Here is a 23,046-nt window from a genome sequence, read left to right on the forward strand (position 1 = left end):
CTGAATACACAACACACAAGATGAGCCCCAACACCTCACCCACATATACACAGAAAAATAACAAAGCCCACCCCTATTCTACCAGCCAACCAGAATAAGGCAGATGAGACCCTTTCTCCTCAAGTTGACCTCTGAACCTCCTTTCCCTCCGTCTCTCTGGCCATCAGTAATTGTACAGAGTTGTGCTGTCCTGGACTCTATTTAAGGTTTAGAATATATTTTGGGGGTGTGGGAATGGCTAGTGGGAGGCAGAGTATTTGCAGCAGAAATGTGAGGATCTGAGTTTATATACTCAGACCCACTGGGCATGGTGACACACACCACAGGATAAAATCCCAGCAGAGGCAGGAAAATCTCTGAGTTCTAGGACAGCCAGAGCTACATAGTGATATCCCCATCTCAAAAAAATAAACAAAAAATCCCCAGAACCCACCCAAAGCTGCACATGTGTAAACCTAGCACTCGGAGATGAGAGAACTTTTCTCAAGGTGAGGATACACAGACTATCTTTTGCCTTCCACATACATGCCATGGCATACACAAATGAATGCAAAGGAGGGAAAGAAGGAAGGAAGGATGGATAGATAGATGATAGATAGATAGATAGATAGATAGATAGATAGATAGATAGATAGTTTCTGCCTTCTGAAACCTTGAGAAAAAGCTCACAGATGCATATTGGTTTAGCAGAGACAGACAACTGTTGGTGCCTGCACTTGCTGCCTGCAATCTCAGCCCTTTCTGAGGGGCTTACTAGAGCCCCTTGGCTGAAGTCCAGCAATGGGGGATACTTCCTTCTCCATTTGGTCTCTCTGCGGGGTGCCCCATCCCTCACGGCAACATGGACTCACCCTCACTGGTTTTCAGGGCTCATCTTGGCCTCCTCTTTTCATATATATTCTCTCTCCCTAGGTGATCTCATCTATTCTCATGGCTTTAAATACCATCTATATGCTGGTGACTCACAAACGTATATTTCTAGCCCAGACCTCTCCTCAGAGCTCCAGACTCCCATGCCCGACTTCCTGCTTGATGTCTCCAAATCCAAAAACAGTAATCCTACAGGAAGGTCTCGGTTCTCTTACTCCAAGCCCGCGCCTCTCTCTTCAGCAAACGCTTCTGCGGTCTTTCTAGGTGTTTACCTGAGGATCATCTTCAGTCTTTCTTCTTACCTGACAAGCCCCGAGTGAGCATCTGCTGGTGTGATTTCCAGCAGAAAGCTCATGTCTGTCTAGATGTAGTGGTACACAACTGTCATCCAAACACGAGAGGCTGAGAATCATGAATCCAGATCTCTGCCTGGGATGTCTATCCAGATGCTGTCCCAAAGAAGAGGGGAAGGAGAGGAAAGAGGAGAGCAAGGGCAGGCAAGGCAGAGATCTTTTTGTTTGTTTGTTTGCTTTTTGTTTTTCGAGACAGGGTTTCTCTGTGTAGCCCTGGCTGTCCTGGAACTCACTCTGTAGACCAGGCTGGCCTCAAACTTAGAAATCTGCCTGCCTCTGCCTCCCAAGTGCTGGGATTAAAGGCGTGCACTACCACGCCTGGCTAAGACAGAGATCTTACATTTGATTCTCTTTTTCTCTCTCCCTCTCCCTCTCCCTCTCCCTCTCCCTCTCCCTCTCCCTCTCCCTCTCCCTCTCCCTCTCTCACTCTCTCAGGTTTCCTTCCGTTCAAGCCAAGGTTTTTCAACTGATCTATTGATTACCACAGACTTTGGTCTGCTTTCACCATGTGGATTCCTACCACCTAAGTCCCAGCCTCAACGATCAGCAAGAACCAGTCAAAGCCAATGTATTACAGAAAAGGGTCCTGTAAGAGAGCCAGGCCAGGCCAGGCCAGCCCATCTGCCTGGTCATCTTCTCCCATTTCCTTTCCTCCAAGCTGTAAGCCACATCAGTTTCTGACCACTCTATATTCTGGGTTTTCATCAAATGACTGATTATTTTTTTCTGAGAGGATTGTGTTAAGTAGTCCAGGTTGTCTTCAAGCTTGGAATCCTGCCTTCACTTCCTGAGGGCTAGGGCCCACTCATAAGGCTTACTCAAGGTCTCCATAGCCTCCCAGGTGCTCCCACACCTTGCCCAAGCCATTCCTGCTATACTCTGGATCCAGCTAATGCCTCATTTTGGAAATGCCAGTTGGTACATTTCCTGTAGGAAGGGAGCCCTGAGGCACCCGGCTCTGGGCCATCCTTCACCCGTCTTGATTGTTGGGATGAATCATCTGTGTGTCTGTCATCATCTGTGTGTCTGTCTATCTCCCTACAAGACTGGAGGCTGGAGCTTGTTGCATAGAAGCTCTTCAAGAAATGATGGGGTAATGACAGAGCTTTTCCCACGTGAACTGGTAAGGCTCATCACGGTCTGCCACTTCCTTGAACTCCTGCCTTTGGGGGAGGCTTTGCAAGGCATGCTGGGATGAGTCCAAGATGTCCATAGTGAGAAGACAGCATTGGAGGATTCATTAATCACACAACCACTTTCCTTTGGTCCCTGTGTCCAGGCCAACTGCACCTTTGCTCTGTAGTGCTAGCTAGTCTGGAACGTACTACATAGACCGTGGCCTGGAACTCATGGACAAACTTTCTGTCTACACCTCCCAGGTACTGGGATTGCAGGCATGGGCCAGCAGGCGTGGCTTCTTCCTTCATGACCCTGGAGAGCTATGAAGGATGCATACTTTGTCGACACAAGGCCGAGTCTGGTCTTACACACAAAGATGACTGTAATCCTTTTCAATATTTATTGATTTGTGTAAGTGTTTCCCATGTCCCACATGTAGAAGCCAGAAGACAACTTGTAGGAATTCGCTCCTTCCTTCTACCATGTTATGTCCTAGAAGCAAACTCAGGTTTGTGTGTCGAGTGCCATTACCATCTGAGTCACCTCACACCCTCAAATGTTTGTGATTTGAGTGTGCTCTTTGGAAGGGGTACAGACACATGGCACAATTCAGAAGCATGCGGATGCGATGGCTCACACCTTTATTCCCAGTACCTACGGTCAGAGGCACACAGATCTCTGATGGCAGCCTGGTTTACACAGTGAGTTCCAGGCCAGCCAGGGTTACATAGTGAGGCCCCATCTCAAAGGAAAAACCATACAGAAAGTTGTATGTTGGAGGCCAAATCTTTCCTATGCTTGCCCTTCCCTGTTCCACAGCAACCTCACTCTTTAGCGGTCACCATAGTTACCATTTTCTTGTGCAGTCTTCTGGAAATAATACATGAACAATTAAACATGTGTGAGGTCTTCCCCTCATTCAAACAGCAGCATTCCCATGGGCTGCTATGCACTCTGCATCTTGGTTTAAGCGAAAGAGAGAAGATGAAGACAACTGTGTGTGTGTGTATCTCAGAAGCCTCATTTTTCATGGCTATATACTATTTTGATATGGGAAATTATGTCATAGCTGATTTAACCAGCCTCCCATTCATGAACATTTCATTTGTTTTCTTTTTAGCAGTTGTAGGTAAGCCAGTTGGTGGTGGTGCATGGCTTTAATACTAGGACTCGGGAGGCAGAGACAGGTGGATCTGAGTTCGAGGTCAGCCTGGTCTAAAAGCACGGTGAGTTCCAGAACAACCAGGACTATACTGAGATACCCTATCTCAAAAAAAAAAAAAGTTGTAGGTAAGAATCTTGAACTATTATTGTGTATATTGCTGGGTATATTGCTAGGATAAGGTCGGAGCTGGAGTTCCAAAGAGCATGTGTATTTGTGATCCAGTGTCAGACCAGTTGCACCAGCAGTGCCATTAACTCATTTAATTAGTAAGTTAAGAGTGCTGAGACTTGAATTTTGCCCATTTCATAGGTGACTGGTATTGTGTTATATAATGTGACTTTATAGTATTCTTTTAAAAAAGTTTTAAAATACAAACATGTAAAATTTACATGTAACGACTACCATGTTATCTTTTCTTTTTCTTTCTTTCTTTTTTTTTTCCAGAGACAGTTTCTCTGTGTAGCCCTGGCTGTTCTGGAACTCACTCTGTAGACCAGGCTGGTATCGAACTCAGAGATCCGCCTGCTTCTGCCTCCCGAGTTCTGGGATTAAAATTGTGTGCCACTATGCCCAGCCCATGTTATCTTTTTTATTTGGTGTTAGGGATCATACACTGTACCAGGGGCCGCAGGCCTGGACAATGTTCAAGTGTACAGTTAGTCAGTATTAAGCATAGTCACATGTTGGGCAGAAGAATTTCTCTGTTGAGTCCCAATATTTAGTGAGGCTGACTTAGTGTCAGGCCGGTCCGAGATGAATCAGCCCCTGTTCTCTGCCGCAACTCCCCGGCTGTAAACAGGGAGATTTAAACTGTCATCAGAGCTGAGTCTAAGGGTTATGGATAGAGGAATATAGAGAGATATAAGTGTGTGTGTGTGTGTGTGTGTGTGTGTGTGTGTGTGTGAGTGTGTGTGTGTGCACTCCAGAAGACTGCTAGGATCAGGTGACTGTAATGACCCGGAAGGCAGTTTTCAGGAGCAAAGGATCCTAGAGGTGGCGGCAATGCTCTGAAACTGAAGGTTACTTGCCAGCTGTGGCCAGGGGATTCTTGGCTTGAAGGGCCTCTCTGAGGATTTGGTCTTTCCAGGAGGTAAGTTCAGGACGCAAGAAAATCAAAGGTTAGGGTTGAAGCCTCCTGTTAGCACACAGCCTGTAATCCCAGTGAGGTAGGAGAGTCAGGAGTTCAAGGCCAACCCAAGCTTCCCATCTGGCTAATGCCCATTAAGATATTTAAAAAACAAGACAGAAGGCTAGTGGCGAGAGGCAGGAGGCAGTTCGTGGTAACTGAAGGTTCGAGGGACAGAACTGGAGATGACAGAGGGTGGTGGGAGATGTGGGTCTGATAAAGAGACCTAGGTTCTAAGGGCTGAGTTGAATCACAAGATGGAAGGAGGGATGGGAAAGCCAGTCTTCTTCCGAATGTGGTTCCCCAGAGCGGCAGGAGCAGGTCTCTCCTCTTTCGCCGGCGGGTCCCTAGGTCACTGCGGATCTCTAAGCCACACCCACGGACACCCAGGGGTAGGACAGCTGCCCTTTCCTTTCCCCTCTGGTGCTTTCTAGGATGGGGGTGTGAGTGGAAACCAGCGTCGCTATGGCAACCAGGCCGGGTGGTCGGGCCCTGGAGCCCTGGGAGCCAGCGAAGGCGAGAGGCGGGGCAGCGGGAGGCGCCAGGGCTGCGCGGCGGGGCGGGGGCCTGGGTCTCCCGGGAGGAGCTGGGGAACACCGGGCGCCTCTCGCGGAGGTGCACGCCAAGTTCTCGGGTGAGTGTGCACGCGTGTGAGCTGGCCCAAGGCTCACGGGCGGGCGTGAGCACGAGCACACGTGTCGAGTGTGCACTCGCGTGCGTTCTGGGGCCCGTGTCTGGCCCTCTGCGCCCCGCGCCCCTCCCGGCCGCCCGCAGCAGCTCCCGCCACTCCCGCCCCGCGCCGCTTCTCGCTCGGTCCTCGCCCGCCGCGCCGCAGTCGCCGCCGCCGCCCAGCCTGCGCCCACGGGCCGCCCGTGCCGGGCACCTGTTGGAGGCTCAGGGACAGGTGCGGGGGCTGGACTGGCCAGGGGAGCGCGGGTGAGGGTGAGAGGCGGAGAAAACGAGGCAGGGGGTCCCTACCTTGGGAGAACGGATGACCCGGGTTAGGGATAGGCAGGCAGGCAGGCAGGCAGGCAGAAGCTTGGGCTGAGTGAAGAGAAGCCTAGAGGGGTGGGTGACACCCTGGCCAGCCCCGCGCCTGGTGCAGAAGATGGCCAGAGCTTCAGAGCAAGCAGCAAAGGAGGGAAGCTGTGGGGTCCCTGGAGGACTTGAGGGGATGGGGACAGAGGGAGAGCCCAGGATGAGAGGAAAACCCTGGAAAGGTGACAGAGGGACAATGTGCAGGTAGTGAGCAGGGTTAAGGGGGAGTCACGACCTGTCTGCTTTAGGACTGATCTGGCAACCCACCCAGCCCTTTGTGAAGCCAGGCCTCCTGCCTGCCCACCAGCCAGCGCAGATCATCTTTTCCCTCGACACCCAGGAAGGGAGGGCAGTGAGGTTCCTACAGACCCCAGCCGGCCACTCCAGCTCTACACCCGTCTCCCAGTCAGAGGTGCTGCATGAGGGGCCGCAGGGGCGATCGCATGACCATCAACATCCAGGAGCACATGGCCATCAACGTGTGCCCTGGACCCATCAGGCCCATCCGCCAGATCTCCGACTACTTCCCTCGCAGGGGGCCAGGACCAGAGGGTGGCGGCGGCGGCGGTGGCACGGGCTGCGGGGAAGCCCCAGCTCATCTGGCCCCTCTGGCTCTGGCCCCCCCTGCGGCTCTCCTTGGGGCCACTACACCCGACGATGGAGCTGAGGTAGACAGCTACGACTCGGATGATACCAGTGAGTCTGGGGGCTCAGTGAGCTTGTGGGAGAGAGCAGCCTCCTGAATGTGTGCGTGGAGGATGGGGAGGAGGGAGGGCAGTCCCGCCACCACAGCTGCAGTCTGGGTGCAGATTACAGCTTCAGCAAGGCTCAATATTCAATATTTCTGCTGAGACACTCCACCACCCACACAGACAGTTGCGGCCGAGCCAGGGACCTAGACGCAGGCATGCACATGGCTGCTCAGCCTCCTGCACATACACTGGCAGGCCAGCAGAGATGTGGACACATCCTTTTAGCCACCAGGTCTCACACCTTGACCTGGACCAAAGACTCATACTACCTTCTCTCTCTCTCCTTGCCCTTTTTCTGCAGCCGCCCTGGGCACACTGGAATTTGACCTTCTCTATGATCAGGCTTCCTGCATGCTGCACTGTAGAATCCTCAGGGCCAAGGTGTGTATCCCTCCTTCCTAGGCTGTCACCCTTGGGGAGAGGTTCCATCTTCCCCCCAATCAGAGGTACTCCTTCCTGCTCCTTCTGCATCTCTGGAACTGTACTCTGTGGGGAATCTAGTCCTGCAGGAGGCGGGAGAAAGGCTTGGGGGTCTAAAGTCCCCTTTGCATCCTGTCCTCCAGGGCCTCAAGCCCATGGATTTCAATGGCCTGGCTGACCCCTATGTAAAGCTTCACCTCCTGCCAGGAGCCTGCAAGGTATGTCTCCTTCCAGGACCGGCTTGGTTTATGGGTCCCTTCCTACCCCCACCTTTGGGGCTGGCAGGGTCCATGCATCAGAACCCTTTGTCCCCCATGCCCCAGGCCAATAAGCTAAAAACCAAGACACAGAGGAACACACTGAACCCTGTGTGGAATGAGGAGCTGACGTACAGCGGGATCACGGATGATGACATCACCCACAAGGTGCTCAGGTGAGGGCAGCGCCTCTGGGCAAGCTGGCATTGTAATGTTTGTTTGGTCCATCTCTTTATGTCCGATCAAGACTGTCTCGTTGATACCCCACCATACCCAGTGGCTCCCCAGCCCCTCAGCAGCAGGTTCAAATGTTCTTACAGGTCTTCTAGCTGGGGCCTGGGTTTGGCATCCGAAGGCCTTCAGCCGTGCCTACAAGTTCTTGGCTTCCCCTGCCAACCTCAGTCTTTGATATCTGAGGCTCAGCCCCAAACATGCCTCTTCTGGAAAGATTTCTCTGCTCTCCAAGACCCCCTTCCATAGCCTTTGGCTTCAGTCAGATCTACACACCCCGGGCTGCCTGCCCTATGCCATATCTACCTATAATCTGAGGAGGAAAGTCTTCCCGGTCAGAGAACTTGCCACCACCCTAGGTGTGAGAAAGCACCCCTAAAGGAGAGTGTGGCAGCTGAGTCCAGGCCAGGAAAGACTTTACTCCTGAGTAATAGAGAGCCGCAGAGGGCCTCTTATCATGGGACAGACGAAGGCAGCAGCAGCAAAAGTGGCCTCACAGTAGACAGTGGACCCTCAAGGTCACAGGCAGTGTGTTGTTTCTACCGGGTCGGCCCAGGCTAGCCCTGGACTTCGTGCCACCCTACCCAGCTCCTAGGGAGCGTGTCTCTGTTTTAATCCTCATAACAGCATTGTGAGGACACTTGGATGACTTGTCCAAGGTCACACAGGTAATGAGCAGGGCTGGAATTTCAACACACCTTCACACCATAACCACTCATGTCTCAACACCATACTGCTGCACCTGGGCCTTGCTCAAATGGGGAAAAACAAGGCACCCAAGTCAATCAGGAGTCATTGGCTGGTTACTACCACTGTGTCTGGCCATACCCACCCAGACACACATGTAGCGTTCAGCTGGCACTTGTCCCCAGGTGGGGAATGGAGCAGTTCTAAAAGCTGCGAGGACGAGGACGTCCTGTTCAGCTGGGTAATTCTTGATAAGATACTGGACAGCCTTGGGCAGATCCACTTACCCTTCTCAAGCTCCCACCCGTTTTACAGATGAGGTGAACTTAGGGCAGAGCTGGGACTGGTCCGAGGACCTTTTTCTCCCTCCGGAGTGGGGCTCAGATACCCAGGGGCCCTGACCCTGCAGTTCCCTGCCAGGATCTCTGTCTGTGATGAGGACAAGCTGAGCCACAATGAATTCATTGGGGAGATCCGAGTGCCCCTCCGCCGCCTCAAGCCTTCACAGAAGAAGCATTTTAACATCTGCCTTGAGCGCCAGGTCCCGGTCCGTGTGGGTCTAACAGGTACGGGGGAGGGGATCTGGAAAGGTCAGCTTGCCAGAACCTTTTCTTTCCCCCCCTCAGCTTCCTTCACCCTCTTCAATGTCTGCGGCGCTGAGGGGCATATCCTGTTACCTGAAGGAGGTGAGGCGAATGATGCCGAGAGCCCTGTCTGGGTGGGAGGTGGGGAGAGCCTGTAGACTCACCTCTGCCCCCTTCTCTGGCAGCTGGAGCAGGCAGAGCAGGGACCTGGGCTGCTGGAAGAGCGCGGGCGCATCCTGCTGAGCCTCAGCTACAGCTCTCGGCGGCATGGGCTGCTGGTGGGCATTGTTCGCTGTGCGCACCTGGCTGCAATGGATGTTAACGGCTACTCTGACCCTTATGTGAAGACGTGAGCCCTTGCCCAAGCCTGACCCCAGCCTAACTGCTCTGGGGCCTAGCCTGTCTCTAACCAACTTCACGTTCCTCTCTTACCCCCTAGGTACTTGAGACCAGATGTGGATAAGAAATCCAAGCACAAAACATGTGTAAAGAAGAAGACACTAAATCCGGAATTTAATGAGGTAAAAATGTCAGGGAGTAGAAATAAAGTTGGGCTGGGGACAGCGATGTGGTTAGGCCTCACAGAAAGCACCGCCTGCCTTTGTTCTCAGGAATTCTTCTATGAGATTGAACTCTCCACTCTGGCCACTAAGACCCTGGAGGTCACAGTCTGGGACTACGACATTGGCAAATCCAATGACTTCATAGGTGAGTGGCAGAGCCCACCAGGTGCTCTGAGGGAAGTGGAGGAGAGTGGGCGCTGACACGTTGGCCTGCCTTGCCTGTTCTTCAGGTGGTGTGTCTCTGGGGCCAGGAGCCCGGGGAGAGGCCCAGAAACACTGGAATGACTGTCTACATCAGCCGGACACAGCCCTGGAGCGCTGGCATACTCTGACCAGCGAGCTGCCCCCTGCAGCAGGGGCTTACCCTTTGGCTTGAGTGAACAGCAGCTGTCCATCACAGGCCCTCTGGGGCCGGGTCCAGTACCCAACCTTCGCACGAGTGTGTTGCACGTTTACATGGGGTGGGATGCCCCTGCCCCACACTACCTGTCTTATTTTTGTGAGTCTCTGTGACGGGCCTGTCTTCTTGTGAGGGACTGTGGAGAGCTATATTCACATATGCAAACTTCCTCCTGCCTGCCTTGCTGTTACCTGCAAATATGCAACCACCCGTGCACAGGGCCACGTGGGAGTCTCCTGCCAGTGCCCCACCCCATCCTGCAGCTCCTTTCTTGGCCTTTCCAGGCTGCCTGGTCCCCTGCCCCACAGGGAGGGGGTCGGATTAGGGAAGATTAGAGGAGGACGTTTCCAAATAGAGGAAAGGACAAGGAAAGAAAGAGCCAACTCTTTAATACAGAGCCTTCACTAAATCCCAGCCCTGCGTAGCTGCTCTTCTAAAGGGGCGGCCACCGTAGGTCTCTACCTCCCGAAGATGTAGCAGACCCTTTTGGCCACTCGTTTAAATAACTGTTCCCTGGATGGGGCTGGGATGTAAGGGCAGGACCCTGCCACCTTCCTCGGGGACATTGTGCATGTTTACGCCTTTTCTGATTGTGTCAGTGGCCGAAGCATGGCAACTGGGCATCAATAAACATCTCTTGAGGAAGTGGGCTTGAGTTTGCTGGCACAGGAGGAGTGCTGTGAGGTGCCTGGCAGGTGGCACTGGGTGGCTACTCTGGAATGTCGATCACCAGGTCGTCATCTCCGTCCAGGGCGTCATCCCCACTGCCTGCATCGCTGAACATCTGCTGAGGGACGGTGCTCAGGATTGTATGTGGAGGCATCTTGGGAGGAGGCAGGGGGGTCAGGGCTGCCCCAACACTGGCACCAGAACCCCTGGCTGGGAAAGCCAGCGGCCCACCCACGGGGCAGTCAGGGGGTCCAACCGACATCTGCAGCAGAGGGAGAAACGTAAAGAGGTCTAGTCAGAGGCATCGGCACGAGGAAGATGCACAGTGCCCACTGAAAGGCATTCAAGGTGTATGCGGGGGCCCACCGCAGCCCCTCAATCTCACGCCATGAAGTTCCTGGGGTGAGGGGCAGTGATGGAGGCATGATGGGGATGGGGTGAGGGGAGTCTGACAGGGAGCCTGACAGAAAAGCTGGGCTCTTCCCTTTCTAGCAAGGCACTCTGGTTGCTCTGTGCCAGCAGTTACAGCCAGATTCAGGACCAGCGCCTTCTTCCTGCCTCTGGGCACCACCTGCCACCACTGGTCGGCTCTCCCTCCTCCACCTGTGGGGTTCACTGGGTTATAGTAGGCATCACAGGCTACCTAAGCCAGAAGCCTAAGCAGTAGCTTTGCTCCCCAGTTTCTGTGACATCGTGGATGAGCCCCTCCTTGGGACCCCAGCAGCCACCAGCCTGGGCCAGGACCTTCTCTCAGCTCACCTGGTCTAGGTACCAGCCTCCTAACTGGACTCCCTGCCTTCAGCCTCTCCCAGCTCCAGCTCCTCCTCCACACTGCGGCCAGAGTGATCGCTCTAGAACACAAACCTGAGCATGTCACTCCTCTGCCTGAGGCCTTGGCCTTGGCTGCCCTCAGGATGGGCAGTGAAGTGTGCCTAACAGGCTGGCTCTATTCTATTGGTCAAAGTCACGCCTTGTCCTCTAAGGTTGAAAGGACTCTGCTTGCCCCACCCTGCCAGGTCCTCACACATCCTCCCTCGAGAGAGCTCTCTGGATGCTTGTGACAGCTCATGTGCCATGGGCGTAAACTGAACACCTAATATGGCCTAAGTGATGTCTACCAATAATCTCTACTTTATAGACCATCCTAGAAGAGAGGTGGGGTCATATATCAGAGGAAGGAACTGGTGAGGAAATAGAAGTTAAAGGAATAGGGTGCTGGCCCTCACTGTGTAGCACCCAAGGTGGCCATGTGGCTGGGGTAGCAAGTAGCACGTATGTGTGGTCTCTACAATGACCTCCTGACATTGCCATCCCTGCTTGGCCTGTGGGCTGCTCTATGCTTCTCAAGGACCCCCTCCCTTACCTCTGCTTGTGGAGTGATGAGAGGGAGCTAGAGAAGGCGAAGTCTCAGAAAACATGGATGGCAGACAGGAGGGCCAGCTCTGGAAAGAACCAGGACCCCTGTGGTGGTCTGAATGAGAATGCCTCCCCATAGGCTCTTATGTTTGAATATTTGGTCCCTAGCTGGTGACACTGTACAGCATTAAGTAGCTGGCCTTGTTGGAGGAGATGTGTCGCTGGCAGTGAGGTTGGACTTTCCGAAAGCTCTCAGTCTTCTCAGCTAGCTCAGGGGCTCTCTCTCTCTCTCTCTCTCTCCCCTCTGCCCGCCCCAGACTCATGGGCTCTAGTCCTCTAAATCCACAAGTCCCAAATAGGTGTCACAGTGATGGAAAAGTAACCAAGACAACTGAGCACACAGAGAATTGGATGCACACACATGACTAAAGAGGACAACTCCAGGGGGACCAGGCCTCTACAGGACCCCCTCAGCATCACCACCCACTCCCCAGGACCTCCTCAGCCTGACCGAGAGCAGCCAATGTGGCTCTATGGGGCTGCCAAGGCACAGGCACTGGCTAGACAGGCTATGTTCTCGCCCTTCACTCATTTTAGCCTCTCCATGACTGAAACAGAGTTCAGTGACATGCCCAAGGTCACATGGTGAGTATGTGAAAGTGCTGGATTCAAATCCAGCTCAGGCCAAAGCTCCAGCACCCTTGCTACCTCCTCTGCCGCCCACCTAGAAGCTTCTGGGCCGCGGCTCTTCAGTGTGAGCATCGAGGCCTCCCTCACCTCTCAGTGTCCTTCAGCCGCACTGCACCTCCCCCACCCCCTCACCCCAGGAAGATCCTAATCTTACTGACCCTGTACTCTGTTAGCCCCTCCATGGTTCCCAGTGCCCAGAAGCAAAAGCGGTTGACTCTAGCTTTTCCCTGCCAACCCAGTCACTGCATCCAAACACGCCCAAGCTCTTACCTGCCCTAGGTTGCTGTGTCTTTTCTCCCACTGTCCTGAATGCTTTCAACAAAGGCCAGTATACATCACTATCCCAACTGTTTTCCCAGTGCTAGGGGTCAAACTCAGGGCTTTGAAAATGCCAGGCAAGAACTACTACTGAGCCACATGCCTAGTCCTAAGAATTCATACTTAATCCTTCGGAACTAGAGTACAGGTAGGTGTGAGCTGCTTTTCAAAAGCTTGGGTTCCTTGGAATAGCAGCAAACCATCTTAACCACCGAGTCCTTTTTCTAATCCCAAGAACTCATTCATTCATCCTTTATTTTTCTCTCTCCCCTCACTATTCCTTCTTTCTCTGAGACAGAGATACAGCCCCGGCTGGCCTAGAACTTGCTATGTACATCAGGATAGCATCAGACTCATAGTCACCTGCCTCTGCCTTCCACAGTTTAAGTGTTGGACTTAAAGGTGTACAGCACCATGCCAGGCAGCGTTCACACTCTCAGTCACTATAAATACACTCTCTGATTCTGCTTGTGCTGTCAGAGCACCGAGAGCTCGTTAGCCTGGTCCCTATCAGCCTTGCCTCCCAGCTGGTGGGCATTATTACCAGGTCTCATTAGCTTAGGCTTGCTTCTCACACTCCAGAGCTCTACCTTCAGCCTTCCCACTTCTCCATTCAGACAGCCCTATAGAGGCCCAGCTCACACAGGCACTGTCTAGTGAGCATCTCCAGATGTCCTCTCCACAGGTCTCCCTTCTAGAATCCGCTACTCCCATCCTCCTCATCTCAGGAAAGCTGCCAGTCTGCATCTCACTCTCGGGTAAGAGCCTGGAATCCTGGGATCCCTTCTCCTTCTCACACACTGGGCCTCTCCAGAAACCTCGCAGACCTTCTCTGACATGGATCCATGGTGCACTCTGCAGGGCTCTTGCAATCACTGCCTTCTCACCATCTGACTGTACCCAGGCCTGTCTCCACAGAGCCATGCTGTCTATGTGTCTAAAAATGCAAGCGGAACCAGACCTTGCCCTGCTCCCTGCCCAAGCAGCTCTCGCTCCACTCCCACATAAGCCCAGTCTCTCTAGCCCCTCAGGCCATGTGCTTCCACCCTTGGCACTTATCTGCTCTCATCACTGGCCCAGCTTCCTCCCCATTTGTTTTTTGTTTTTATTTTTTTCTTGCTTGCTTGTTTTGAGACACATCCTGACAATGCAGCCTTCGCTGGCTTAGAACTCACTTTGTAGACCAGGCTGGCCTTGAACGCATAAGAATTCACCTACCTCTGTCTCCATAATGCTGAGATTAAGGACGCGAGCTACACACACCCAGCTTCCTCATCTTTCAAGGAGCACGTTCCCCAGACTGAAACCCTTTCCCAGACTCCTCGTGGCCTGCTTCCTGTACGCACTCAATAGCACCCTAGATTATCCTCCTCTAAGTCCCATCCATTCGGTTCCTTTTTCCTACTAGGGCCAATCTATCTTACTGATCTTGTGTCAATTTTGCCAGAACAGGAGCTCTGTACGGGGGTTTGTCTCAGTGTCCAGCTAGGATAGTCAACACAGGAGGTGCTCCAGGACACTTGCTGGTTTCAACTGGTTTGATCACTTTGAGTCTAGGATACTTGCTCAGAGTCACACTGTTCTGAATTGTGGGAGCCTTGACTAGACTCTAAACCCCACAAGCCTGACAGCTCCAGGGCTGCATGCAGTACTCGTATGTGTACAGAGACACTTCCCTCTAGCCATGCTGCAGGCCCTGGTCACACACGTAGGCCGAGGCAGGACCTCAAGCCTCCGAACTGGGAGTCCTCCCAGACCACTGCCAGCACAGTCCTTCCCTCTGCCTTCAGTGCCGAGCCTTGGCCGGAGACTAAGCAATTCAAATTTACCTTTCAACATTCCTGGACACTGGGCTGGGGTGTAGCCCAGTTGGTATGCCTAGCATGCACTAAGCCCTGGGCTCAACTCTCAGCACTGCATAAACCAGGTGTGGTGGCATACACTTGTAATCCTAGCACCTGAAAGTGGGGACAGGAGAACCAGGAGTTCAAGTTATCCTCCTAACTAATGCTATAAGAGACCTTTTCTCAAGCAAAACCAGTCAGTTCCTGTACATGCCCCCTAGTGTTAAGCCTCCTTTAGATCTAAGTCCTGCCTTTGTGGCCCCTCCCTATAGTCCCACATCAGGGTACCTTGAGTTTCCGGGGTAGGCGGGGCCGTTTCTCCAGCTTGGGCCTCAGGGGGCTGGGCTCAGGCAGCTGCAGGGCCAGGTAGTCAGAAGGGAATGGGGGGTAAGGGGGAGAAGCCAGCTGCAGGTGGGAGCAGGAAGATGGAGATGGGAAATGGAGTAGGTGAAGGGAGGAAATGTACACAGGAGAATGGAAAACAAAAGACATGCTGATGAGTGTGGCTCCCAGGCTCCTGAGAACAGAAGGAAGGGACAGCAGCAGGACTGTGTCCTGGGTCTGCCCCTAGTCCTACACAGCCAAGAGTAGGCAGCCCTGACTCACACCCGCCACAGGTTACTTGCTGGCCACATGTGCACACATTCTGAGTTGGTAGGACTCACCCTTGCCCAAATGACACCCACAGCATTCCCAGGCACAGTAGCACACTGCCTCTTAGCCTTGGTCCCAACTCACCGAGCTCAGGTATGGGGAGGGGGCCCCAGAAGTCTGCAGGGGAAAGCCTGTTGAAGGAGGCAAGGAGAGGCTGGAAGGGGATGGGACACCTCCCATGGGGGGGCTTCTCTTCCTGGAGAAGGATAGGGAGGAGAGTTAGAGGCAGCTGGAAAGCCCAGGTCCCCATCCCTGCCCTGGAAGATTCTGGCTCCTGCTTACCTCTTAGGGGCTGGCGTGTCAGACAACTTGGGTGTCCCCTCTGTCTCACTGTTATCTGAAGATGCGGTGGCATCTGAATCTGTGGGGAGGGCTGGTCAGTGGGGTTGTAGAGTTTCCCAATCCACCTTGGAGGTCTGCAACCTCAACACCACAGAGAGTGCTAGGTAGGGAAGGTGACTTCCCCGCTGGCACACATTCGAGCATGTGCTTCTGGGTGGGTGGGTGGGTGGGGTCCTCAGCTCTCATATTTACTTCTCATGCCGGCAGCTCCACGGCACTCTTGTCACACATGTGACTTGCCAGGCTCCATTACACTCTTCTGGTGTTTCTGTAAGTCCATCACCTGTGCTTCCTGGATGAGCCCACTGAGCTCGGAAGGTGTGTACAGAATCCGAACTCAGGTCTCAGATCCTCTGACCATCACAGGCCACTCTTTCATGTGCCTCTAAGTAACCCTCAGGTTTTGCTCCATTTTCCTTATCTAGAGACCCCTCAAAACCACTAAAGCCGCCAGGCGTGGTGGCGCACGCCTTTAATCCTAGCACTTGGGAGGCAGAGGGAGGCGGATTTCTGAGTTCGAGGCCAGCCTGGTCTACAGAGTGAGTTCCAGGACAGCCAAGGCTACACAGAGAAACCCTGTCTCGAAAAACCAAACCAAACCAACCCAAAAACCACCAAAATCCTAAGGAGATGGTCCAGGGCCTCTGGCGCTTCGGTTAATTGCTAGCTCAGTGTTCTTCCTAGGAGACTCCCCATTCCCTCAGCACTCACCACACAAGATGATACATGTTATCTTGGATCCTTTACTTATATCTGAAACACTCTCAAGGTATGTGCATCCCTGGATGGCCTGGAACTCAGAGAGATCTTCCTGCTATTCTCTCCCCATGTTTATGTGTATGTTATGTGTATGTTATGTGTTTGTGTGTGAGTATGTGTATGTGTGGAATGTTCATGCACAAGTCTGAGAGAGTCAGAAGAAGGCATTCAACCCCCTGGAACAGTGACATGCTTGTGAGCTGCACGTAGGTACTGGGAACTGAACCCAGGTCCTTCCCAAGAGCAGTAGGTGCTTTTAACTGCAAAGACATCTCTTTAGCTCTTTGCCTACAATTTAAAGTTAATTGTAAAACAAAACAAAACAACAACAACAACAAAACTTAGGTTGGAAAACCAGCAATCTGTCTTTCTGCTCTTGCCGCACACACCGACCGTCCTCATCAACACCACTCACCTAGACATCACTCACAGGTGAACTGCTGCTTCAATTCCTACACACCGCTTAAAGTTGTTTTCTCATTCATACACAGTTCAGATCATACTTGCTTTTCTGTGCTCTACAAGCTGGAACATACTGTTGATAAGATGGCTCTGGGTAACCCAGGTTGGCTTGGAATTCAATATGTAGACGAGGCTGGCTTTCAAGCTCACCGGCCGAAGTGTTAACATTAGAGACATGTTTCACCATGCCTAACTGGCTCTCATTTGTTTAGTTTTATTTGAGACAGGGTCTTACTTTGTAGCTCAAGCCGGCTTGGAACTTAGAGCGATATATCCTCCTGTCTCAGCTTCCCAATGCTGGGATTACAGATACAAGGCACCATGCCCAGGTGGGTTTTGCATTTGTAGCTTTTCATTTTTACTTAGAGACAGCATTGTGTAGCCGTATGAACTCATGGTTCTCCTGCCTGTACCTCTCAAGACGGGCTGGGATTAAAGGCCTGTTCCACCAAACTTTGCTTCACAACCCACCCCCTTTTCTTTGAAACATAGTTTCATTTAGCTAGGTTGAAACTTATATTTAAATTAAAAAAAAAGAGTTACGTTTACTTATTTGTGTGCATATGGGCACACTCACGTGGAGGTCAGAGTACAGCTGAAGAGAACCTTGTCTCCTACAGTGTAAGACCTGGGGATTGAATTCAGGCAGTCAGGTTCAGCAACAAGTGTCTGTGCTCCTCAACAAGCTATCTCAAAAGAAACTAGGTGTGGGCTCAGGAGCTAAGAGCACAGCACTGGCTTCTCTTGCAGAGGACCTGGGTTCAGTTCCCGGCACTCGCTTCACTGCCTACAACTGTCTGTAACTCCGTCAGCGCCCTCCCCGACCTCAGAAGGGACTGTGTGTGCAGGGCAGGCAGGCAAAACACCCATGCACATAAAATAAGTATGTTAAAAAATAAACCACGCAGGTGGGTGGGCATGTGGCACAAGCATGAAACTCTAGCACCGGGGAGGCCTGGTTAGGAGACTATGAGTTCAAGACCAACTAGAGCTACAAATGAAGACTACACCTCAAACAACAACAGCAAAACGCTATAAAGATTATGAAACTACATAAAATACAAAATGTCATGCTCACAAATAAAAATTCTAATAAAACACGAGTTGTTTTGTTTCCTAATATGCTGGCTGTGGCTGCTTTCACATGAGCCATGCAGTTTTTGCTTCAATGACAGTATTTTATAAAGTAAAATATTTTCCTGACTCTTTGCAAAGGAAACCCAGCCTGTTATTCTGCAGTTACTGCCGTCTTTAATCCTCGTCAAGCTCTAGCCAATCACTTAAAATTCTAGTTTGTGGTTTGGAGAGATGGTACAGTGGTTAAGAGCCCGACTGCTTGCTCTTCCAGAGGTCCTGAGTTCAATTCCCAGCAACCACGTGGTGGCTCAAGGCCATCTGTAATGGGACTGGATGCCCTCTTCTGGTGTGTCTGAAGACAGCTACAGTGTACTCATATACATAACATAAATAATTCTAAAAAATCCTAGAAAACCACTTTTCTTCTCAATACCATTAGTGTGTTTGTGCAGATACCTACATGCTATAGCGAGTGTTTTGAGATTAGTGGACAGCTTTCAGGAGTTGTTAGTCTCCTTTGTTCTTAAAGATTGGGCCTCAGTAACAAACTCTATGCCTCTGCCTCTGGCATGCACTACAGGAATGGCTACTACTTTTATCTTTCTAGTTTACTTTTTCACTTATTATAGACAACTGATAGAAATGACAAGCAGCCAGAGGCTTCCTTCATTTTGCCAGCCTGTGTCAAGCACAGTACCTAGAACACAGTGGATAAGGAAATACTTGAAAATCCAGAGGCGTGGTGTGTTCTTTGGAGGCAGAGGCAGGCGGATTTCTGAGGCTAGCCTCAGGCTAGCCTGGTCTACAAAAGGACTACACAGAGAAACCTTGTCCAATGGGGTGAAAAAAGACAAAACAGGAAGAAGGTGACAGAAGGCAGCAACTAGGCTTAAGAACCATTGGAGGGGCCTGCATCAGCTTCCGGACCCTAGGAGGGTGGACCTAGGAACACGTGTTTCAAGGGCCAGTATCTCATATCTTCCTAAAAGTGGTCATGACTTTGCTCACCAGAGGAGTCTTCATCCACGTTCTCATACTGCAGAAGTCGATCTAGAAGGAAACTGAGACAAGTGGGAAGGAGGGTGGGTATCCCCATTTTGGTGGTCTTGAGCCCTACCTAGTCCCTCCTAGGAGACCCACTGGATCCTCCTAAGACTGCATGCATTTGGGATCCTGTTCCGGGACGGCGTAAGAACGGATTCCCTGGGAGTTAACAGTGCCCTCGTGCCCACAAGATGCCTTACCTCTTGTCTCGGGAAACCTTCAGCAATTTCCTTTGCGCCTTTCTGAGCTCCTCCTGGAAGCACTCGTGCTCCTGCGGCGGACAGGGCGGGTGCTGAGCCAAGAGCAATCCATAAAAGACCCAGAACCCGGAGACATCTCTCCCTACTCACCCCCTTTACCACATGGGTAAACTGAGGTCCTCTCCGAGTTAGGCCTCACACTCCACAACCGCCCCACGCTGGCACTCACGTAAATGAGGAACTTGAGCTTCCGCTTCAGATTCCTGTATTTCTTTTTGTAGTCCACTTCGCCGTCCGCTGGTCCGTTCATGACCCGCCAGGGAGAAACGCCCCGGAGTAGAGTCCCGCTACCCAAGTCCGCCCGGCCTCTCACACCTCCACTTCCGGAGACTTTGCAACGCCGTATGAAACGGACTACAACTCCCAGCGTCCTCCGCGCGCGGGGAGCGTAATCACACCGCCCGCCCTCCTGGGGGAAGACCCGAAAGGAACGCTGCTTCCAGTGGCTTCGCGGTGAGCTGAGGTCACAGAGGAGCTGGACACTGGGGGGGCACAATTATTGATTGTAAACTGTTTATAAAGATTTGGAACCAAAAGAATATAACCAGAAATTCAGTATGTTAGCGAGAATACCGTCTCCCTTCTGCCTTTCGAAACAAGCGACCTAATTTGTTAATCCCGACCACAGGGATTGATTGAACTGATTACGTTATAAAGACTGCCGGCGCCGAACCGGCTTCTAGCGAAAATTTTAACACGTAGTTTTAGCAAAGAGTCGAAACCTCGCTCAAGACCCACCAGCTGCTCAGGAAAAAGCAAGGTCGGCCAAAGTTTTCCGTCTCAGTGCTCCACATCGGAGGCTCAACGGTCCCATTCCTCACGAAGCCGCCGCACTGCGCGTGCGCAAACTACTGTCGCTCGGGAAACCAGCCTTGAAGAAAAAAAGGCGGGAGCAACCAATCCCTGGTGACGCAAAATGGCGCCGGGAGATGAGATGCGAAAATTCACTCGCAGCTTCTTTCGAGCTTGCCCGGACCTCAGGTGCATAGAGTCTGGGTATTAGAGTCTGGGTTGTGAAGGGGAGGGGTTAGGCTGGAACTCTGTCATGACACGTGTCTCTGTAGCTCGGTTACGCACGCCATCGTGCGACAGAAATTTTTGATTCACGTGGGTCGGGATCATCTTGAACCTGAAGAGAAGCAGGCGTTGAAGCGGCTGGTGGAGGAGGAGCTGCCGAAAATGCAGGTGTGGGTCTAACCCTGGGCCAGCAGAGACAGGGTTTGTTGCTGAGGGGTTGGGGCAGGGCATCTTGGTTCGGTTTGCCCTCATGCTGCACCCACAGGCGGATGCTGGTACCAGGGAAGGAAAGCCAGACTTTATCAAAGTGAAGAGGTCTCCTGCTCCCTGCAGTGACCCAAAGAAGAAAAGGTTCCGCTTTAATTCAGAGTCAGGTTAGTGCCTTCTTCCCTGTTTATCTGTCTGTGACTCCAGCATCATTGGTTTCTTCAAAAGGCGAGGCGCATGTATTAATTGCAAGGCTGGGGCTTGGGGGACAGTGAGTCAGGAACCAGCTGGGGCCACAGCTGTGGTGCTTCTTGCTGCCCTTCACTCTTAACCAGAGTAGATCTAGAAGCATCCTATTCTAGATGGAAGGAGAGGGAGGAATCCATCCAGTCCCATCCCCATGTTTCAGAATCCAGCTCTTCACCATCCAGTCCAGATGGCTCAGGACCCTCAACAAAGAACAGGACAACCAAGAAGACATGTCTAAGAAGAGCCTTAAAGAAAGCAGTTGAGAGCACAGATGAAGACCACCAAACAGACCTGGATGCAAAGATGGGATTGGAGGAGAGCAGTGAGGGGGAAGCAGAGGGCTCTGTTAGATCAGGTAAGGTCACCGAGGAAGAGGAGGACATGAAACAAGAACAGAAGGGCCAGGTTAGAAAGCAAGCTGGGGCCAAAGACAAGCAAGTACCACTCAAGGCAGACAGGAAGCAGGTTAGGGAAGAGAGTGGGAGCAGTGAGGAGGAGGCTGTGCTGCAGAGAGCAAAGGTGGAGGGAAGCACAGGTGCTAACTGCCAGGAGGAGAGTGAAGAGAGCGGAGAGGAGAGCCCAGCTAAGAAGAAAGAGCTTAGTGAGCCCAGATCCAGAAGTAACAGAGCAGAGAGAACAGCCAGGGAGAGAAAGAGCTATAAGCAGAAAAGCAGGCCTGGGAGGCCAACTGGAGGCTTGCGAGACAGCGAGGCAGAGAAGGAAGGGGGCACAGTGGGCAGTGGGGACAGCAGTGAGGAGGGGGAGGCAGAGAAGGAAGGAGGCACAGTGGGCAGTGGGGACAGCAGTGAGAAGGGGGAGGCAGAGAAGGAAGAGGGCACAGTGGGTAGTGGGGACAGCAGTGAGGAGGGAGAAGAGCACTCGGTGAAGAGAAAGAGCAAGGTCAGGACCCAGACCGAGAGTGGGAGGAGGCAGAACACAAGCAGCAGGGATGACAGTAACAGCACACAGGAGCAAGCAGCTGCTCAAGGCACTACAAAGTCAGGCAGCCTAGGCAGCAGTAATGGTGACAGTGACACAGAGAGGGAAGTGAGTGACTCCCAGGCAGGACAAAACACCAAAGAGGAGAGGAAGAGCCGCTCTTCCAACAAGAGCTCCAAGAACGGCCAGGCCCGAAGTTGTTCATCTTCATCAGATTCGAGTCCAGAACCCACAGGTCAGAAGGGCAAGGCCCGAAGTTCCTCATCTTCATCAGATTCAGGTCCAGAACCCACAGGTCGGAAGGTGAGAGGACACACCAGGTGGGTGGGATCCACTCAGGAAAAGGGACTTCAGCTGCAAACTCCTTATTAGGCTGCCTCTCGCTGTGGAGAGGACCACCCAGCTGTGGCTAGACTAAAGCGTTACATTCGAGCCTGTGGTGCCCACCGAAACTACAAGAAGCTGCTGGGCTCCTGCAGCTCCCACAAGGCGCGCCTGAGTGTCCTCAGGGCTGAGCTGGAAGCACTGGGCATGAAGGGTGAGAGGGGTGTGCCTGAGATCTACAGGAGGGCCTGAGCACTGGGGAGGAGGCCTCACAAGCTGCTTCTGCTCCAGGGAACCCTTCCTTGGAGAAGTGTCGCGCTCTGAAGCTGCAGCGGGAAGAGGCAGCTGAAGTGGCTGCCCTGGATGTTGCCAACATCATCAGCAGTACAGGTAAACAATTTCTGCTTCAGGGAAGGAAGAGCCTGGGGTCCGGGAACTGATTTTTCTCTCCCCACCTCCCAGGCCGGCCACGAAGACGAAATGCCTGGAACCCTTCAGGGGAAGGGACCTCCCCAGGAGAGACTTATCGCCGAACCCTGGACTCAGAAGAGGAGCAGCCGCGCCAAGCACCTCCAGACTGGTCCCATATGCGTGATATCATCAGCAGTGACGGTGACAGCAGCTGAACTCCCGTGTCCATGGTGGACCTTACCCTGTTATACAAGAGCCTGGTCAGTGGAAGCAACTTCCAAAGACAGACTACAGTGGCAGGATCCAAGTTATTGGCACACTACTCAATTTCATGTTCTCTAAGATGGCCTTGGGGTTCATGTGCAAGCATCCTCTCCAGGCATTTGAGTGGACTGTTGTTTGTTTTTAAAGACTCAATAAAAAATGTTTGTAATTACTTCATCCAAATTGGTCCCAAACCGTCATGCCCTGTCTGTCCTTTGGGGTCAAGAATTTAGTAGTCGAATTCTCTCTCTTATCGATTCCAGAGTTGTCCTAGCCCCTGTACTGTGTCATCCAGTCTGTCACCAGATGGTATCAGAGAGGGTATGGCTCTCCCTCCTCCAGTGTGGCCAATCTGGCCTTAGCAATGTAAAGTTGACTCCAAGAATGTATGCCTAGCATGAATAAAGCCCTGGGTCTCAACCCCAACAACACACACACTCTCAGGCTCAGTTCATCTTCATTCCCATGCCGCCAGGGTCTCTTAGCCTCATACAGGGAGTTTTAGTAGACCCGTCTGGCCAATCAGAGCCCAGGTGTAGTAAGATAGACAAATGGGATCCCAAAGCAAAGCAGAATAAGGACTTAAGCTGATGAC

The 23,046-nt window shown here is 52.3% G+C and overlaps 3 protein-coding genes across 28 annotated transcripts; 2 read left to right on the plus strand and 1 right to left on the minus strand.

Annotated features, from left to right (window-relative positions):
• Positions 1-4,487: 4,487 nt before the first annotated feature.
• On the plus strand, positions 4,488-10,210 carry Doc2a (double C2, alpha). 11 transcript variants are annotated; one of them, XM_030242081.1, is made up of 11 exons: positions 4,488-4,597; positions 4,941-5,025; positions 5,920-6,367; positions 6,725-6,804; positions 6,987-7,061; positions 7,167-7,276; positions 8,439-8,565; positions 8,645-8,704; positions 8,788-8,951; positions 9,042-9,310; positions 9,396-10,210. In XM_030242081.1, exons 3-11 carry the CDS (start codon positions 6,091-6,093, stop codon positions 9,539-9,541), a joined length of 1,308 nt encoding a protein of 435 aa, XP_030097941.1. In that variant the 5' UTR covers positions 4,488-4,597; positions 4,941-5,025; positions 5,920-6,090; the 3' UTR covers positions 9,542-10,210. The 11 variants fall into 11 exon arrangements, with proteins under 11 accessions (XP_030097941.1, XP_030097938.1, XP_030097940.1 ...); NM_010069.1 differs by lacking the exons at positions 4,488-4,597; positions 4,941-5,025 and adding an exon at positions 5,058-5,537 and having other exon boundaries at positions 9,042-9,123; positions 9,214-9,310; NM_001368356.1 differs by lacking the exons at positions 4,488-4,597; positions 4,941-5,025 and adding an exon at positions 5,222-5,537 and having other exon boundaries at positions 6,012-6,367; positions 9,042-9,123; positions 9,214-9,310.
• On the minus strand, positions 9,089-19,877 carry Ino80e (INO80 complex subunit E). 14 transcript variants are annotated; one of them, XR_003946467.1, is made up of 9 exons: positions 19,779-19,876; positions 19,210-19,522; positions 18,981-19,051; positions 18,745-18,797; positions 15,379-15,457; positions 15,181-15,227; positions 14,731-14,847; positions 10,994-11,085; positions 9,938-10,496 (listed from the first exon to the last, which is right to left on the minus strand). XR_003946467.1 is itself a non-coding variant. In XM_011241777.2 (9 exons), exons 1-8 carry the CDS (start codon positions 19,832-19,834, stop codon positions 11,014-11,016), a joined length of 822 nt encoding a protein of 273 aa, XP_011240079.1. In that variant the 5' UTR covers positions 19,835-19,876; the 3' UTR covers positions 9,938-10,496; positions 10,994-11,013. The 14 variants fall into 14 exon arrangements, 9 of the variants coding, with proteins under 9 accessions (XP_011240080.1, XP_006507793.1, XP_006507796.1 ...); XR_003946466.1 differs by having other exon boundaries at positions 15,108-15,227; XM_011241777.2 differs by having other exon boundaries at positions 14,731-14,796; positions 15,181-15,292.
• Positions 19,434-22,882, plus strand: Hirip3 (HIRA interacting protein 3). 3 transcript variants are annotated; one of them, NM_172746.3, is made up of 7 exons: positions 19,477-20,021; positions 20,105-20,225; positions 20,323-20,431; positions 20,674-21,755; positions 21,825-21,990; positions 22,068-22,166; positions 22,239-22,627. In NM_172746.3, the coding sequence occupies exons 1-7, from the start codon at positions 19,957-19,959 to the stop codon at positions 22,400-22,402; spliced, it is 1,806 nt and encodes a 601-aa protein (NP_766334.1). In that variant the 5' UTR covers positions 19,477-19,956; the 3' UTR covers positions 22,403-22,627. The 3 variants fall into 3 exon arrangements, 2 of the variants coding, with proteins under 2 accessions (NP_766334.1, XP_030098389.1); XR_001785541.2 differs by lacking the exon at positions 21,825-21,990 and having other exon boundaries at positions 19,434-20,021; positions 22,239-22,634; XM_030242529.1 differs by lacking the exons at positions 19,477-20,021; positions 20,323-20,431 and having other exon boundaries at positions 22,239-22,882.
• The last annotated feature ends 164 nt before the right edge of the window (positions 22,883-23,046 follow it).

Source organism: Mus musculus, chromosome 7 (genome assembly GCF_000001635.26).
Source record: "Mus musculus strain C57BL/6J chromosome 7, GRCm38.p6 C57BL/6J".
Lineage (NCBI taxonomy): Eukaryota > Metazoa > Chordata > Mammalia > Rodentia > Muridae > Mus > Mus musculus.